The sequence below is a fragment of the Hyperolius riggenbachi genome, chromosome 9 (assembly GCF_040937935.1).
Source record: "Hyperolius riggenbachi isolate aHypRig1 chromosome 9, aHypRig1.pri, whole genome shotgun sequence".
In the NCBI taxonomy this organism is placed as follows: Eukaryota; Metazoa; Chordata; class Amphibia; order Anura; family Hyperoliidae; genus Hyperolius; species Hyperolius riggenbachi.
The window spans coordinates 126,483,335-126,501,487 of record NC_090654.1 but is presented as its reverse complement, the minus strand read 5'-3'; the positions used below and the strand labels follow the sequence as shown (position 1 = coordinate 126,501,487).

The following is an 18,153-nucleotide window of genomic DNA, read 5'->3' as shown; positions in this document are numbered from 1 at the left end:
GTTATTAACTGAACATATTTAAAAGAAATATTTCAGAAAACTAAAGTCTTTGCCCTGCGTAATTACAATATATTGTATATTATACTGTATATCATTTACCACAGATTCAAGACACTTCATACTCTCTCTCTGTTCCTCTCTCTGCTTGCAGTAATAAAAAAGGAAATAGAAATATAAAGTACTGTTCATTAAAGGGACACTATGTAAAGATGTATTTTAATGGGAAAAAGTTGAAAAAGATAAATCATTTTTCAGTTATACCCAATATAGTTTTAAAATAACTAGAGGAGTAGCAAAGGAACTGGCACCTAATGCAGCAGGGATTGAACTTCAACACCAGCCAAGAAGGCAAGGTGCATGCTCTTCTGTGAATTAATCAGCAGAAAGGTAGAGAAAAACAGCACACTGCTCCCTAAAAAACACTTTAATGTGGTATGGGTACTCACAAAATAAGCGGGGGAGGTGGAGGTGAAAAAGTACCTGACAGCTGTTTCACGAACTAGTTGCTGCTTCTTTACTGCCTCTGAAGAAGGACTAGTTTGCGAAACTGTCAGGCACTTTTTTCACACACCTTGTGCTAATTTTGTATGTACCCATACCGCAATAAAGGGCTTTTAAGGGAGCAGTGTCTTGCTTTTCTGGGGAAAGAGATGACACAGTTTTCGACTTAAGAACTGATTCAGGTTAAGGGTAAACCTACAGATCCTATCTTATTCGTTAACCGGGGAATACCTGTATACCTAACGCTACCTGCCTGATAGTATCACCGACTGCCTTTATCTAGAATCTACCTATCACTACCTGCCTGTCACTAGAATCTCCATATCTTTACCTTCCGGTAACTATAATTTACTGATCACTGTAACAATGGTAGTCCACAGGACCATTTTCATCAAGATGCAAGCTTTGATTTAGCCCATACTTTGACTCAGAGAGTCACCATCCCAATTTCAGGCAAAGTGTAGCAAGAGGCGACACACCACCACTGGCTGCAAATAGTTGCTTTATTTGCAAAGCCTGCACACTATGGGCTTGATTCACAAAGCGGTGCCAACTGTTTAGCACGGGTGTGCTAAACAGTTAGCATGTGAAGTGGCGAACGCAGAGTTTTGCGCGCGCAAAGTGCCGCAATTCGCACGATCGCGGGCTTTTGCGCATGCAATTTACCGCAAATCGCGGCAAATTGCGCGCGCAAAAGTCCGCGATCACGTGAAAAAACTCAGCGATCGGCACTTCTCGTGCTAACTGTTCAGCACACCCGTGCTAAACAGTTAGCACCGCTTTGTGAATCAAGCCCTATATGTTTTGGACCTTACTTGTCCTTCATCAGGTGACACACATCTGACATAGGACTGGTAAGATCAGAAACATGTAGTGTCTGTGCACAATAAAGCAACTATTTCCAGCCAGTGGTGTGCTGCCTTTTACTACTCGTATACTGATCACTAGGTATGACTGGAACAGCAGAATTCTGAATTTGTTGGAATTATAAGTTCTGCCAGTCAATTCTGAGTTATGCGCTCTGAGTTTCACGTTCCGTATTTTACAGTGAAGTCAATGGCAATGACATTCACGATTTATTGCAAAGCCCCCGTACATGCTATAATCACCAAATTTGCTAGGAAAGTTAGGAAGATTATTGGGAACCTGAAAAAAAAATTGTAAAAAAAAATTTGGTTTTAACGTTCCATAGGAAAATGTTTTTTAAATAATAAAATTACATGTTGCTGTAAATGCGAAAGTGTGCGACATAAGGCTTATTTTTGCATTCTCCCCAATGAGTTCAATGCAAATTTTGGAATGTTTTGACTTTTGTGTTGAACTTACTTGATGAAACACGAAATCAAGGCTTCTTTAGCATGAATTCACAGGGAGGATTCCAGCAGTTAGCGATGGGACTTCAATTAGTGTTGGGCGAACACCTAGATGTTCGAGTTCGCAAACGTTCGCCGAACATCGCCGCGATGTTCGGGTGTTCGCGCCGAACTCCGAACATAATGGAAGTCAATGGGGACCCGAACTTTCATGCTTTTTAAAGCTTCCTTACATGCTACATACCCCAAATTTGCAGGGTATGTGCACCTTGGGAGTGGGTACAAGAGGAAAAAAAAATATTTGAAAAAGAGCTTATAGTTTTTGAGAAAATTGATTGTAAAGTTTCAAAGGAAAAACTGTCTTTTAAATGTGGAAAATGTCATGTTTCTTTGCACAGGTAACATGCTTTTTGTCGCCATGCAGTCATACATGTAATACAGAGAAGAGGTTCCAGGAAAAGGGACCGGTAACGCTAACCCAGCACCAGCAGCAGCACACGTGATGGAACAGGAGGAGGCGCAGGAGGAGAAGGCCACGCTTTTTGAGACACAACAACCCAGGCCTTGCATGAGGACAAGAAGCGTGCGGATAGCATGCTTTGTACCGCCATGCAGTCATAAATGTAATAAAGATAAGAGGTTCCATAAACAGGGACCGGAAACGCTAACCCAGCAGCAGCACACGTGATGTAACAGGAGGAGGCGCAGGAGGAGAAGGCCACGCTTTGAGACACAACAACCCAGGTCTTGCAGGAGGACAAGAAGCGTGCGGATAGCATGCTTTTTACCGCCATGCAGTCATAAATGTAATAAAGATGAGAGGTTCCATAAACAGGGACCGGCAACACTAACCCAGCAGCAGCACACGTGATGGAACAGGAGGAGGCGCAGGAGGAGAAGGCCACAGAGTGGCAGTAAACACAATGCTATATAGTGTGGCTGAGCGAGGTACACAGAGTGGCAGTAAACAGAATGCTATATAGTGTGGCTGAGCGAGCGGTGTACTACTGTTCCCAGCAGCGACACACAATGACTGGGGGGACCCTGGCTAGCGTGGCTGGAGCGCGAACTACCCTGCCTGCCTACCCAAAGCTAAACCCACAGACAAATGGCGGAGATATGACGTGGTTCGGGTATTTATTTACCCGAACCACGTGACAGTTCGGCCAATCAGAGCGTGTTCGGGTCCGAACCACGTGACCCGTTCGGCCAATCACAGCGCTAGCCGAACGTTCGGGGAACGTTCGGCCATGCGCTCTTAGTTCGGCCATGTGGCCGAACGGTCTGGCCATCACCCGAACAGGTTGATGTTCTGCAGAACCCGAACAGTGGCGAACACTGTTCGCCCAACACTAACTTCAATGAGTACAATGGTCTCGAGGATATTGGCATCTCCAATGAGAATACTCTCTGTTGCTAGGTAGGATTCACATTGATTTTTTTACAATCCAACAGGAAGCCACATGCTCTTTCTGGTCTCCAATGGGTTTAGGGATGAGCAGAGACAGCGGCTGAGACCATGTACAATGGTGGATGGTATGGTGGACGAGTGGGCAGGTGGCAAGACGAATGCTGCTGATGGAAACTACAGCAATGTGAATGATGAGGTGTAGACTCACGCATCCAGTGGCGTAGCTAAGGAGCTGTGGGCCCCGATGCAAGTTTTACAATGGGGCCCCCCCAGCACTCTATACATAACAATTGTATAACCTGCCAATGGCAACTACAGTGTCAGAGGTGCAAGAAAGGGATGGGGAGCAGTTTGTTATTGATTACCACTATTCAAAGTTTCTATAGAAGTGATTATTATGAGCACAGGACCAATAGAGAGCTAATACTGCAGTTGAGGGAGGGCCCCTCTGGCCCAAGGGCCCCGATGCGTTCGCTACCTCTGCACCCCCTATTGCTACGCCCCTGCACGCATCCTGAGAGGATGCGCTTACTGCTCCTGTGCTGAATCTGCTGTGTTTGTGTCACAGTGTAAACCACTTAGGCCATGTTGATCTGTGGGGAATAAATATATTGCATTGTTACTGGTGTCTGCATGATTTTGCAGGCATGGTGCCACTGAAGATGGTACCCACTAAGAGGCCCCATTACATTCACTAGCAATCAAGCCTGCCCCGCTACATCACAAACATTAAAATTTCTTTTAGGATATATGTGTCAAACCCTGACCTGTGAGCCATATCTGGCTGCAGCACCATAAAATTAGACCCTCCAGTGGTTCAGAAATGAACTTTGAATTTTGTACATCCCTCTTAAAGGATACCACAACCGAACGGTTGTGGTAAAATTGACTGCAGCACTGTGTAGGGTAAAAGGAGTACATACCTTCCGTGCCTCCAGCCCCCCTCCGTCTGCCGCTGTTCTTAGTTTATAGATGCCGGTGTCCGGTGACTTTCCTGACCCTTAACCCAGACATACTGCGCCCTGTGTGCGCAGTATGTCCTTCCCCCTTGCTTCTGGCCGACGCATAGTGCGAGGCTCAGAAGCACGCTGTCCCCTTTCTGCTGCGCGTGCGCTTCATTACTCCGAGCGTCACATGATTAGCATGTGATGCTCGGTGTAATGGAGCGCACATGCAGCAGAAAGGGGACAGCGCTGGTAGGTAGCAAATTCTGCTGCTCCAGCATTAGATCCAGGAAGGATGGCTCTGTCAGTATCTTGTGCACGTGGCTGCAAGACACTGGAGAATCCATTCATCCTGGATCTAATGCTGGAGCGGTAAAGTAAAGCCTTGCATGCTACCTACCAGTCTCCAGTTCCTGGCATTAAGAGGGACACAGACAAGCTCTGGCTGCTATAATATACAGCCCACTGTATCAGGTGAGACTATTCCTTTTGGCCACCGACCATCAATACTTGCACTCAGTGAGCGCTGTCCTTTTTCTTTTTTATAGTGCGTTTCAATAAATATTATTGTTGGCCTTCGACTTCGTCTAAGATTTTAATTTTGTCCCCCTGTCTTTTTGAGTTTGACACCTCTGATCTAGGATGAACCTCTACTTTTCTCAGTTTAGTAAACCTTATTAGGTGTATATTGGTCTCTATAATTTTAAAAAAGACTCTTGGAGTGGTGTCTCTCTCCCCCCAACAAAACATTAACTGTGCCTCTGAGCAGAGGCAGAGGGACCTTGGATGGGTGCTATTAACAAAAAATTAGCCTAGTCTCTAAGTGGAGGCAGAAGGCTCTTGTAGTGACCTACTCCTTTTTTCATAAAATATGTTGTCCTCCGAGTACAACCAGAAGGCATTTAAAGGGACACTTAAGCCAGAAAAAAAAAAGATTTTTACTCACCTGGGGCTTTCTACCAGCCTCCTGCAGCAGTCCTGAGCCCTCGCAGCCACTCACTAATCCTCTGGTCCCCCGCTGCCAGCTAGTTTCGTTTTTGCTGACAGGCCCGACAGGACTGGCCAAGCGTAGCATTCTCCGCATTCCGCTATTGCGGACCGCAACGCGTACAAAAATAAGGGTCCTCCTAAAAAATACACATTGCCGCATTACCAACGCATAGATATGCGTATTTTTGTGTGTGTTGCGGCCTGCAAGAGCGCTAATTTCAGTCAGGAATGTGGAGGAAGCTACGCGTTGCCAGTCCTGTTGGGCCTGTCGGCAAAAACTAAGCTGGCAGCGGGGGACCAGAGGATTAGTGAGTGGCTGCGAATGCACACAGGACTACTGGACTGCTGCAGGGGGCTGGTAGAAGCCCCAGGTGAGTAAAACTCTTTTTTATCTGGCTTAAGTGACCCTTTAAAAGGGTCCTCCTAACAAATGACCCATGCCTCAGGATAGAGGCAGAAGCATCTTGGAGTTGATTTGTTTTTTAAAAAAATGATGCAGGCCTCAGAGCTAGAAGACAATTGGAGGGATCATCTGAACAAAAAAAGCGAGATAAGCCTCACATCAGAGAACTGAACTAATAATAATTAGGTTAGCCACAGAACAAAGACAGGAGGATTACGTTTGACCTTTGCCTCTATAACGCAATTACATAAGAGGAGAAACCACAATCTTGACTATAATTATATTATCAGTACTGTATATAGTACTGTATATAAGTATAATCTTCACTATAAGTATGATTTTAAAGCCCTCTCTTTATGTGTGCAATACACGGGCTGACCTTGCACCTCAGTTTATGCTGTGGGGGAGTGCGGCCTAGAGATAGAGTGACCAGATTTTTGTGGGTCCAACCTGGGACGGGGAGTGAAGGGGAGGCGGCGCGCGTAGCAAAAAGTGGGGAGGACTGAGGAGCGCGCAGCGGCGAAGACTGGGGGGGGGGGGCGCCGCACATTGTATGGGCGGAGCTAACGTAATGATGTAACAGCGAGGCATAAGAAAGCAGTGTTTACGCCATGATGTGGACAAACGAGACTTTGCATCATGGGTGTGCAGAAACTGTGTGATGCTAATAGTATACCGTAACCACAAAGCAGCAAACATAGCCATCTATGACCATTAAATAATAAATGCAGTAACAGTTACCCCGAACACCAGAAAATAAACGCAATAGGCAACATGTCAGCACAAAATAACCGCAATGCGGGCAACATGTCAGTATAAAATAAATGCAATGCGGGCAAACATGTCAGTACAAAATAAACGCAATGCGGGCAAACATTTCACCAGACAATAAACGCAATGCCGGCAAACATGTCAGCACAAAATAAACGCAATGCGGGCAACATGTCAGTACAAAATAAATGCAATGCGGGCAAACATTTCACCAGACAATAAACGCAATGCGGGCAACATGTCAGTACAAAATAAACGCAATGCGGGCAACATGTCAGTACAAAATAAACGCAATGCGGGCAAACATTTCACCAGACAATAAATGCAATGCGGGCAAACATGTCAGTACAAAATAAACGCAATGCGGGCAAACATGTCAGTACAAAATAAACGCAATTTGGGCAACATGTCAGTACAAAATAAACGCAATGCGGGCAACATGTCGGTACAAAATAAACGCAATGCGGGCAAACATTTCACCAGAAAAGAAACGCAATGCGGGCAAACATTTCACCAGAAAAGAAACGCAATGCGGGCAAACATTTCACCAGAAAAGAAACGCAATGCGGGCAAACATTTCACCAGAAAAGAAACGCAATGCGGACAAACATTTCACCAGAAAAGAAACGCACTGCGTGCAAACATTTCACCAGAAAAGAAACGCACTGCGGGCAAACATTTCACCAGAAAAGAAACGCACTGCGGGCAAACATTTCGCTAGAAAAGAAACAATGCGGGCAAACATTTCACCAGAAAAGAAACGCACTGCAGGCAAACATTTCGCTAGAAAAGAAACAATGCGGGCAAACATTTCACCAGAAAAGAAACGCACTGCGGGCAAACATTTCACCAGTAAAGAAACGCATTGCGGGCAAACATTTCACCAGAAAAGAAACGCACTGCGGGCAAACATTTCGCTAGAAAAGAAACAATGCGGGCAAACATTTCACCAGAAAAGAAACGCACTGCGGGCAAACATTTCACCAGAAAAGAAACGCACTGCGGGCAAACATTTCGCTACAAAAGAAACAATGCGGGCAAACATTTCACCAGAAAAGAAACGCACTGCGGGCAAACATTTCGCTAGAAAAGAAACAATGCGGGCAAACATTTCACCTGAAAAGAAACAATGCGGGCAAACATTTCACCTGGAAAAGAAAGCCTTTACTCACCTGGCAGAAGTCTCCGGCCTCTGGCGCGCTGCTCCTGGGACCGTCTTACTTCTCCTGCAGTCTCCCGCGCTGACAGGGCTACGGCAAGATGGCGCCCGAAGCCCTGTACTGGAGACACAAATAGGTCTCCAGTACAGGGCTTCGGCAGCCATCTTGCCGTAGCCCTGCTCGCCTGCTGGTGTCGGGAACAGACACCGGAAGAGGAGGCTGGAGCGGGGCTGCAGGCAATGAACTGGCACGGCGTCTATAGACGCCGCTGCCAGTTCATTGAGGAGAGAGTGGCCAGAGTCCCGAGGCCGGGACGTCCTGCTGCTGAAAGCGGGACGTTTCCCGGGACCTCATGTAGCCTGGGACAGCGGACCCCGAATCCGGGACGCGTCCCGGGCAATCCGGGACGTCTGGTCACTCTACTAGAGACCACACTTGGATGTACAACTCAAGATACACTGCACTGGACGCAGAGATCTGTGATATAATCAAATCAAAATACAACAAGAATAGCACTTATGATGTTGTAGTGTTGCGCTTCTGCACAGGGAGTCACTGGGAGTCTGCGCAAGTCTGTGACGTACAGCTCAAGATACACTGCACTGCAGGGTCGGACTGCGCCCTGTTGCCAGTATGCCCTGCCCATTGTTTTGTTCCTGCATGTGGTGGGAGTTGGGGCAGGAAAAGGAGCCAACGGGCAGCTAAGGGCTGAGGCTGCGACTTTGCTGTGCCTGTGAGCAGCATGTGTGCGGTGTGTGCATGGCTAACTACTCACAGGGGTTGCAGTCCATCATGCCTCCCCACAGCTGTCTCCATCTGGGACACTTAGGAGAGGGTTTCTGGGCAGTATAAGCCCCCCCCTTGATCGTGGAAGCCCTGCCCCACGAACAGACATAGAGTTTAGGATGGCTGGCTGCTAGTGTGTGCCCTGCCACCTGCATGCAGGAAGGGTCTTCTCCAGCCCTGTGAATGCACACTAAGGAGCATGTGTCTGGCAGGTGAGCCCTGCCTGGAGGAAGCCAAATCTCCTAGCCAGAGGAAACCACACCCTCCGAACAGAGGAAAGGTTGCCTCCAGCCTGGGGGAGGCTAAGGAGGGTGTGTGTCTGGCATGTGGTAGACAGGCTGGAGGAAGTCTCCCAATTCAGTAAGTATGCATCTACCTTCCCCCCCCCACCACTACCTCCACTGACCGTCTCCCTCCCCAGTAGCTTCAGTGGCTTTCTACCTTCCCCCACTAGCCCCCGTGACCAGCTTTCTACCCCCACTAGCTCCAGTGACCTCCTCCCTCCCCCACTAGCTCCAGTGACCCTGTGACCAGCTTTCTCTCTCCACTAGCTCCAGTGACCTCCTCCCTTCCCCCACTAGCTTCAGTGACCTCCTCCCTCCCCCACTAGCTCCAGTGACCTTCTTCCTCTCCCCCCCCCCACTAGCTTCAGTGTCCTTCTGCCTCCCCCCACTATCCCAAGTGACCTTCTGCCTCCCCCCACTAGCTCTTGTGACCTCCTCCCTTTCTCCACTAGCTCCAGTGACCTTCTGCTTCCCACACTAGCTCTAGTGACCTTCTCCCTTTCTCCACTAGCCCCAGTGACCTTCTGCTTCTCCCACTAGTTCAAGTGACCTTCTGCCTCCCTCCACTAGCTCTAGTGACTCCCCCCCCCCCCCCAGCCCAGTGACCTCTCCCCTCCCCACACTAGTTCAAGTGATCTTCTGCCTCTCCCCACTATCCCAAGTGACTTCCTTCCCACCAGCCCCAGTGATCTTCTCCCCACCAACCATTAGCTCCAGTGAACGCCCTCCCCCCAATAGCCCCAGTGACCTTCTGCCTCCCCCAGTAGCTCCAATTACCTTCTCCATCCACCCACGAACCCCAATGACCTTCTCCCTCCCTTCCCACCCCCCACTAGCTTCAGTGGCATCATCCCTCCACCCACTAGCCCCACTGATTTCTGCTTCCCCTACTAGCCCCAGTGACCTTCTTCCTCCCCCACTACTTCCAGTGACCTCCTTCCTCCCCCTAAGATAAAAGCGGATAAAAAATTTAAAATTTGCTGGGAGGAAGTGGTGGACTTACCTCCATACAGCAGACACGAAAGACTGTCTGAATAGTAGCAATCACTTTTATTAAATAGTACCCCAAAAATATTATTTAATAAATGTGATTGCTACTATTCAGACAGTCTTTCGTGTCTGCTGTATGGAGGTCAGTCCACCACTTCCTCCCAGCAAATGTTAAAGTTTTTATCCTCTTTTATCCTGCTGGCGCCTCTGTTCTCCTACTGCTATACCGTGTCCACCCCTGGTGGAGGGGTGATCTACCCCCTTTCGCATCTACAGAGAGTGACTTCTTATCCCTGAGTAAGGACAGGTCTAATCTCCTCACCTGCCTATACAGTGGTTGCCTTTGTGGTAACCCACGTTTGTGAGTATAATTTTTTCACGATAACCTTTACTTCATTTATGCTTAACGAAGTTGAAGTCACTGGGGCTAGTGGAGGGAGGCAGAAGGTCACTTGAACTAGTGCGGGAGGCAGAAGGTCACTGGGGCTAGTGGGGGGAGGAAGGATACAATTTTGAGAAACCGAGAGCCCAATATAGTGTAGTATCAATATTGGGCTCTCGGTTTCTCAAAATTTTATCCTTCCTCCCCCCACTAGCCCCAGTGACCTTCTGCCTCCCGCACTAGTTCAAGTGACCTTCTGCCTCCCTCCACTAGCCCCAGTGACTTCAAACCCCCCCCCCGGTCACCTCCTCCCTTCCCCCACTAGCCCCAGTGATCTTCTGCCTACCCCCTCCATCCCAAGTGACCTCCTCCCTCCCCCCCTAGCCCCAGTGACCTTCCCACCACCAACTAGCTCCAGTGACCTCATCCCTCACCCCACTAGCCCCAGTGACCTTCTGCCTCCCCCACTAGCCCCAGTGACCTTTTGCTTCCCCCCACTAACCCCTGTGATCTTCTGCCTCCCCCCCCCCCCCCACTAGCCCCAGTGACTTCTTCCCTCCCCACCAGCCCCAGTGACCTCCTTCCTCCCCCACTAGCGCCAGTGATCTTGTTTCCCCCCACTTGCCCCAGTGATCTTCTGCCTCCTTCCCCCCCTAGCCCCAGTGATTTCCTCCCTCCAGCCACTATCCCCAGTGACCTTCCCCACCCCAGTGACCTCCCCCACACTAGCCCCAAGTCACAATCTAATCCCTACCATAATCATAGTCCAATGTCCTACCTAATAATTATAATCATTATTATTATTACTTGTAATTATGTATTTATATAGCACTCTGCAGCAATTTACAGAGTACGTAGTTATGTCACTGACTGTCACCAGAGAAGCTCACAATTTAATTCTCCCATAGTCATAGTCTCTTTTCCTACCATATTATTATTATGTATTTATATAGCACTGACATCTTCTGCAGCACTTTACAGAGAACAAGTCACTGACTGCCCTCAGAGGATATTACAATCTTATCCTACCACAGTCATAGCCGTATGTCCTACTATATTATTATTATGTATTTACATAGCACTGATACCTTCTGCAGCACTAATCTAATCCCTACCATTTGTATGCTAACCAAGGCATTACTTCTTATTAAAGGAGAAGGGGCTTCATCCAAAGTTTTTCTGTTTGGCCCATTGTCTTTGAACAACACCACTACTTATTTTATGTACATTTGGCCATGCCTATGACCCAACCTGACCATGACCATATTCCAGTGCATTACCACACCCCTTTTTTTCACTAACCAGCTTCCCCACGTAGTGGATCCAGCAACTGCACACTATCCACACTAAAACAAATCCTGGAAGCATCCCTGCATAGGCATGTCACTGACTATCCACAGAGGAGCTCACAATCTAATCCGTACAGTAGTCTAATGTCTATCATATTATTATTATGTACCACTTGAGCTTCAAATTATGGGGTGAGCGAGCTCCAGGCTGAAAATTCCCTGGTGGGCCCCTTAGTGTCCCAGTCCGATTCTACTGCACTGGATGCACTGGGTGCTCAATCAGGAGCCAGGTCGCTATGCAAACACAACCTATGAACTAGTACCAGTCCTGAGAAGGACTCTTTTTGCCTGCTCAGGATGCTGTATAAACAGCTAGCAAAGAAGTGGCGACACAGAACAGATGCCTAGCTACCACTGTCCCTAGGTGCAGCAATGCTCCCTTCCTTCTTTCACTAATAGCAGTCGAGGAATCAGGGGCATGGCAATAGCCATAGCAGCCATAGCAAACGCTATGGGGCCTTGGAGCAGAGGGGGCCCAGGTGTTGCTTCATGTGTTCACAATTAACTTTCCTTTGTTTCTCCACCCAGACTTCGTCCCTTAGCCCAAGGACTATACTCAGTGTACATTGCACGGGAATGTAAATTGGTCATCCATAGGGTATGGGCAGGTGGCATTGTTCAAGAGTACCTAGTTCAGAGGGCCCTGTGATAAATGTTGTTATGGGGCCCCATAATTTCTAGCTACGCCACTGTGAGGAATGAGTGTAAAATGGCTGCCATGATGGCGTTTTTATAGGGGGGTCCAGAAGGGAGCGCTAGCTCATTGGCTGCCATGTGTCTGCTGACTGTGAGGTATGGAGTCAAAGTTTCGCTGTATGATGTATAGGGGGTGGATCGAACATGCCATGTATTCACCTGAGGACGCAAACACGTGTTCTTCGCTGCGAAGTATTAAACAGGCGAATACTTCAGTCTATCTCTATTCTACAACACCAAACTTTATTTGTGCTGTAAAAATGATATAAAACCATTTACAACATACATGGAAAATAAACATAAACAAAAACTTGCCTCTCGATGGACTACTAATTAAACTTAAACACTGAGAAATGCTCTCTATACAAGACACGTCTAATATTTGGCTATTGCTAGGTACACACGATACAATTTTCTGTCAGATTTACTTACAGATCGATTAGATCTGAACTGATTTCCGATCAATTTCCCAAACGATTTTCTGTTCACTTCTATGGAAAATCGATCGGAAATCGGATCACAACTGTTGGAAATAATCGATCTGACAGTAAATCTGTCAGAAAATTGTATTGTGTGTACCTAGCATTAGACAAAACAAAACTCAAATATCACAGTCTTTTACAGGACAAATGCACAATGTATTTTGCAGTCTTAACACAGAAAGGCCCAGTGCACACCAAAACCGCTAGCAGAACCTCAAAACGCTAGCGGTTTTTGGAGCTGATTTCAGAGCGATTCTAGGCATGTTTAGAGAGGATTTCTAAACATGCCTAGCATTTTTGGGAGCCTTTTTTGTGTAGCAGATTACAAACACTGTAAAAGCTGTTACTGAATAGCTTCTGTAACAAACGCCTGGAAAACCTCTCTGATGTAGCGTTTCCACAGCGGTTTGCGTTTTTCCTATACTTTATACTGAGGACGAAACGCTTCTGCAAACCGCAAACGTGCAGCAGGAGGCACGTTTGCGTTTGGAAATAACCTCAAACCGCTGGTGTGCACCATCCCATTGAAATACATTAGCCAAGCGTTTTCACGGGAGGATGCGGCTGGCGGATCGCTGCGAAAACCGCTCGGTGTGCACTGGGCCACAGCCTATGGGCTTCTCCCAGATCAGGCTGCACCAGATCAGGCTGGGTTGATTGGACGTTTATTTACCAGCTGAGCACTCCTCTCATTGGAAACAGCCAACTCCTGGTGTAGAATTGCTTTCCGTACCTGAGCACCTGTCTCTGGGAAGATACAGTATCCCAGACTGCTGATCACTAATGGCAGTGCAGATGAGAGAACTCAGAGACATACTGTACTGTATATACTTTTGTGGGCTCTGCAACTCTATCAACTCTTTAGCAATGATATACCATTTGAGACAAGTGGATGCATTGAGAGGAAAAAATATTATTACCTGGTTCATAATCAAAATAGGGCTTTAACCAAGAAGTATAAGCCCACTTTAAAGGCTTTGTGGATGAAATGTTTAAAAGGAATGTCATATATAATATTCTTTAGAAAACCAGCTCTGCCCTTTAAACTTCTTACTTCAGTAACATGAACGTAAGCAAAACACCACTGTTGATTAAAAAGTCAATTTCCTGGAAACATGTATTATAGATTGAATTGCACGGACAGATGTTATCATCTCTTTTGGCTTTATATTGCTGTCTGTATCCCCATCTGAGAGAACGTCTTTCATTCTCAGTTCATACAAAATGTGGGTAAACGTTGCCAACAAAGATGGAGTAAACAAAGTATGAGTCTTATGTGTAGAGTGGGAACAGTAAGTATCTCAGTTACTAAGGATTTATATTAATATACTAGTTGACCTAAGCCCGTTTAAAAACGGGCTCTAGGTCTCTTCACGCCGCCACCGCCGCCAGTCAGTGCGCGCGCACATACCAGTCCCCGCCCGCCCCGCCACGCGTGCGCACACCCGTCCGCCTGCTCGGCCGGCCTGCCCGCCTTGTGACCTGACTCAACGGCTGTCAATACTTGACATGCGCCAAAAGCTCTGACACACGGACAGGACGCAGGGACACTTGTAAATTATTACATAGGATTTATATGAAAGTCAGAGAGGTTCAGGGACAGAAAAGAAGGAAAAATTTGCCAATGGGACACAGACAACAGTAAAAAAAAACCTATTACTTTTCTTTGACCCTCTTTCCACACTATCCAGATTATTTTCTTTCCTGGAACCATCAAATAAAGTGAGGGTATAATAATCAACTGTATAGTTATTATTTTTATTATTTATATAGCGCCAACATTATTTATATAGCACCAACAGAGGCGGTGGCCAAGCTACAGGACAAGAGGGTCTCATGAGAGGAGAAAAGGTTTTGGGTACGATGGTATCTTGGGATTAATGAGAAAATGTATGGAGGTGACAACTTACATAGAGCTTTGTATAAAAGGGTGAGGAGTTTAAACTGGGTGCTTTGGGTATGCGCAGCCAATGAAGGGATTGGCAGAGAGGCAAAGCATCCGAGGAGTGGGAGAAGTGGATCGCTGAGCAGCAGAGTTCAGTAGGGACTGGAGAAGTGCCAGACCAGTACCATGTTTTGGTAAGTCACAAAGTAGGGTGTTACAGTAGTCAAGGATATGATAAGAGCAATTAGGGATCTCCTCTACTAAAAACTACATGACTGAATATCACTCATTTCCAGAGATTGGAGCAGGTGTAAGTTGTACTAAGAGGAATGTGAGCTGATTTCCTGAGCTCCCCTATTAGACCAATAGATAGTGAACTTAGGCTTGAAAGGTCACAGATGAGGGACTTTTTCCTTACACTAGCAACTGCCTACTGACATGTTTTAGCTACCGTAGCAGAGATTGATTAAGATGTAATGGGCGTCCATGGTCCCTGTCTCTCTACCTAAACACTTCTTTGTAAAAATAAAGTCTCTCTTAGTCAGATGCTACAAACTTTTAGTCAGATGGTATAGGACTCCCTCTTTTTTTGCCAAGATATATGAGGGACAGGATCCCAGTTGTTGGAGGGGATGCGGGGAGCCTGGCTCAATCCTACACCTTTTCTGGAATTGCCCATTACTAAGCTCTTTTTGGCAAGGGGTAAAGGAGGTAATTAAGGAGGTGGTGGGCTGGGACCTGGAGGATAATCCATGGCATCTATTATTTCATCTATACCCGACATCTATCAAAAAATATAAATCTACAGTTACTCCATTCCTATTAAATGCGGCAAAGAGCCTTATCCCAACATATTGGAGAACTACAAAAATCCCCACCATGAAGGACTGGTATATTAGAATTAACAAGATCCAAGCAGAAGAATCTATTTTGATGGCTAGAAATAAATTTGATAAATATAAAAAAGTTTGGATGTCATGGATCCTCTTCCAAACAACCGAAGGGTACCTTTCCATTATCAACGAGGTGTCGGACTAATGGGCAATATGGGGGACATTTCTTAATAAGAGGATATTTGTCATTTCATGTTGATCAGTGGATGGAGATAATACACCTGCGATACCTGTAACCGGTTTTAATCTAATTGTTTTTTCTTTTTTATTTGAGTTTATTTCCTTTTATTTGTTGTTCTGTTCTATTTGCAATATATAAGTAAATAAGGTTATAATACTATATTGTGGGATGGTTAGAGAACCCAGAGGGGGGAGGGGATCTTGTATGTGCTATACAGCTCCAAAGGACTAAATCTACCTCCATTACATGAGAATTGGATAATAATACAACTGAGGAGTTCCGCATGGATAGTTGAAAAGACTGATCTAAACCCTATTGAATCTGGTTACGACATGTACTCTTAATTAGATATCAGAGGGGTATGCCAGCTGAGCTTGACTGCGGAACAGATCCCCATTTATACTCCCCTGCCCCTATTCCTTTTTCCGAATGTCCCATAATGTAGATAATGTTTATAATGTTCAAAAACTGTGCTATTATGTTGATGTACCACAAAATTTGACTGGACATGGTTGTACAAAGAAGTATTGCTTTATTGAAATAAAAATTACATATAAAAAATGATGTAATGGGCACCTAGGCAAGGTAGTAGATTTGGTGCCCTTTTTTGGTCCTTTTGGTAAGCTGACGTGGAGCAAGATCAGATAAGGTGACAGGTGGGCCTCTTGACACCCACAAGGCCCCAAGCATCTGTCTAGGTTGCCTGGTGGATGATCCTGCACTGAACAGTAGTATTTCTTCTGAAACAAAAAATCAAAACAAAACAAAAAGAAGGTATTCTGGGTTTATTTATTTCTCAACATATGGTGAGCTTATAGTATTCAGTTTAACTTCATGTTTACTTTGTGTTCAGTCATCCCCTGCATATACCACACTTCTAGATCACCAGCAAGTTAGAAAGTGTAAATATTGCTGAGCCTTTATAACCATGATGATGTCTCATACTGCATGGCTTTCAGATACCGGTCTACAGGACAGAGATCAGATCAGTAAGGTCTTCCAGTATGGCTTTATCTGTTCAACTAGTAACATATTGTTTCAGTTCGTATATTAGTTACGGAAGCATGCCAGTTCTTTCTGCATTGTTCTCATGTGGATTGGCAGATTCACAATGTCTACAGAAGTCAGAACATAAATGAATATTTTCACCCTCTGTCCAGACAGAAAAAAATGGTAATATATCATTTTTCCTAAACTTCGCCTTATACGATTGCAGAGTTTTTGCAGTAGCAGCATCATAGAAGGTAACCTGGCCTTTTTTATAGTTTAGATATATTCCAATTGTTCGTGGTTTCCCAGAGATTGTGAGTTTGACAGGTGTATTTTCATATGCTGTGTATTCCTTACCATGGCGTTCTATTACCCAAAATCCATTTTTTGGACTTAAATTTAGCTTTCCCTCCCTGACTATATTTCTGCGAGCAATTCCAACAGTCCAGTGTTTTGCATTATTAACATTCAACAACCAGTAGTTTTTATCATTTGATAAAGGTTCCTTTCCCAGAACATAGAGACGTGTATCAAATCTTCTGTCATTCATCTGTACATCCTTCGTATGTGAAGCACGAGACAAGCATTTTAAGTCCTCTGATACCTCCAGGTCCTTATGAGCTGTTTCTGGATCAAGAGTTACATCCACTTGAACAAAGAAAAGAAGATCAATTAAAATAAAATAGTCCACAAATATATATATTACTATTATTATTATTTTTTGCCTATTTTCATTGTAAATTAAAGAAATCTGAGACAAAAGAAGTCTCGGGTTCAATACTTACCTTGGGCTTCCTTAAGCCCCCTTAAGGCTGCTTGGTCCATTGGTGGCTCCTGTCCCCTGCTAACAGGGTGCGACTCAACCAGGCTATAGGGCCGTCCATTGGGAAACGGGATCCAACTGGGAAGATGGTGAGGGACCGAGCAGCCTGAGGCCTCTTGCACACTGCATGCATTTCCGATTCAGATTCCGCTTTTTAATAGTTTTTTATATCCGATTCAGATTTTTAATATTTACTGCATCCTGCGTTTTTTTGATCCGTTTATCTGTTGAATGTATTCAGGGAAAATCGGAATTGAAAATCGGAATCAGAATCGGAAAACGGATTTGTAGTGTGCAGGGAGCCTCAAGGGGGCTTAAGGAAGCCTCAAATAAGTATGGTCCCTGAGAAGGTTTTCGTCTCAGGTACACTTTAAATACATCCCTTTTGCTAAGAAAGGAACCTGAATTAAAAATGGGCTTGTATTAAGCATCAGTGTTCTGTGATCAGGAAAGGAAATCCTGATTCTGTATTACTGCTGTGATGACAGGAATTAACTTCCCCATCCTCATTATGGATCCTTAGGCTTTAGGCGTTGACTGCAGTGATTTTGCAGGCAAAGCTGTATTTTCCACTCGTTTTGATAATGCACAATACACAGTGCTTGTGAGAAAAGCGTAGTCAGAAACGGGCCGAGGTCGTACACGAGAGCAAATAGCAACAGTACAGAAGGGTTAGGCAAAATCGTAGTCAAATAACAGGCAGAGTCATACACATAGGTCAGATGTCAGTCGTATTGGAGGGGTTACACAGGAGCGAAGTCAGAAACAGGCCAAGTCATACACAGATATCAGATGTCAATAGTACAGAGGGGCTGGGCAGATTTGAGGTCGAGGAGGCAGGCAAAAGGTCAGTACACAGATAAATATACAATATTACAAATATATAATACTGACTGACTAGAGTACATATATATCGCGT

The 18,153-nt window shown here is 45.5% G+C and overlaps 1 protein-coding gene across 4 annotated transcripts in view; it reads right to left on the bottom strand.

The window, feature by feature from the left end:
* Positions 1-15,956: 15,956 nt before the first annotated feature.
* LOC137532676 (butyrophilin subfamily 1 member A1-like) overlaps positions 15,957-18,153 on the bottom strand; it is a 92,601-nt gene continuing 90,404 nt past the window's right edge. For 3 of the 4 annotated variants that reach the window (XM_068253478.1, XM_068253477.1, XM_068253479.1), the window contains exon 5: positions 16,071-17,059. In XM_068253478.1, coding sequence (XP_068109579.1) covers positions 16,476-17,059 — 584 coding nt within the window. In that variant the 3' untranslated portion in view covers positions 16,071-16,475. Of the gene's footprint in view, positions 17,060-18,153 lie in introns of all 4 variants that reach the window. The other variant, XM_068253480.1, reaches the window with a different exon arrangement.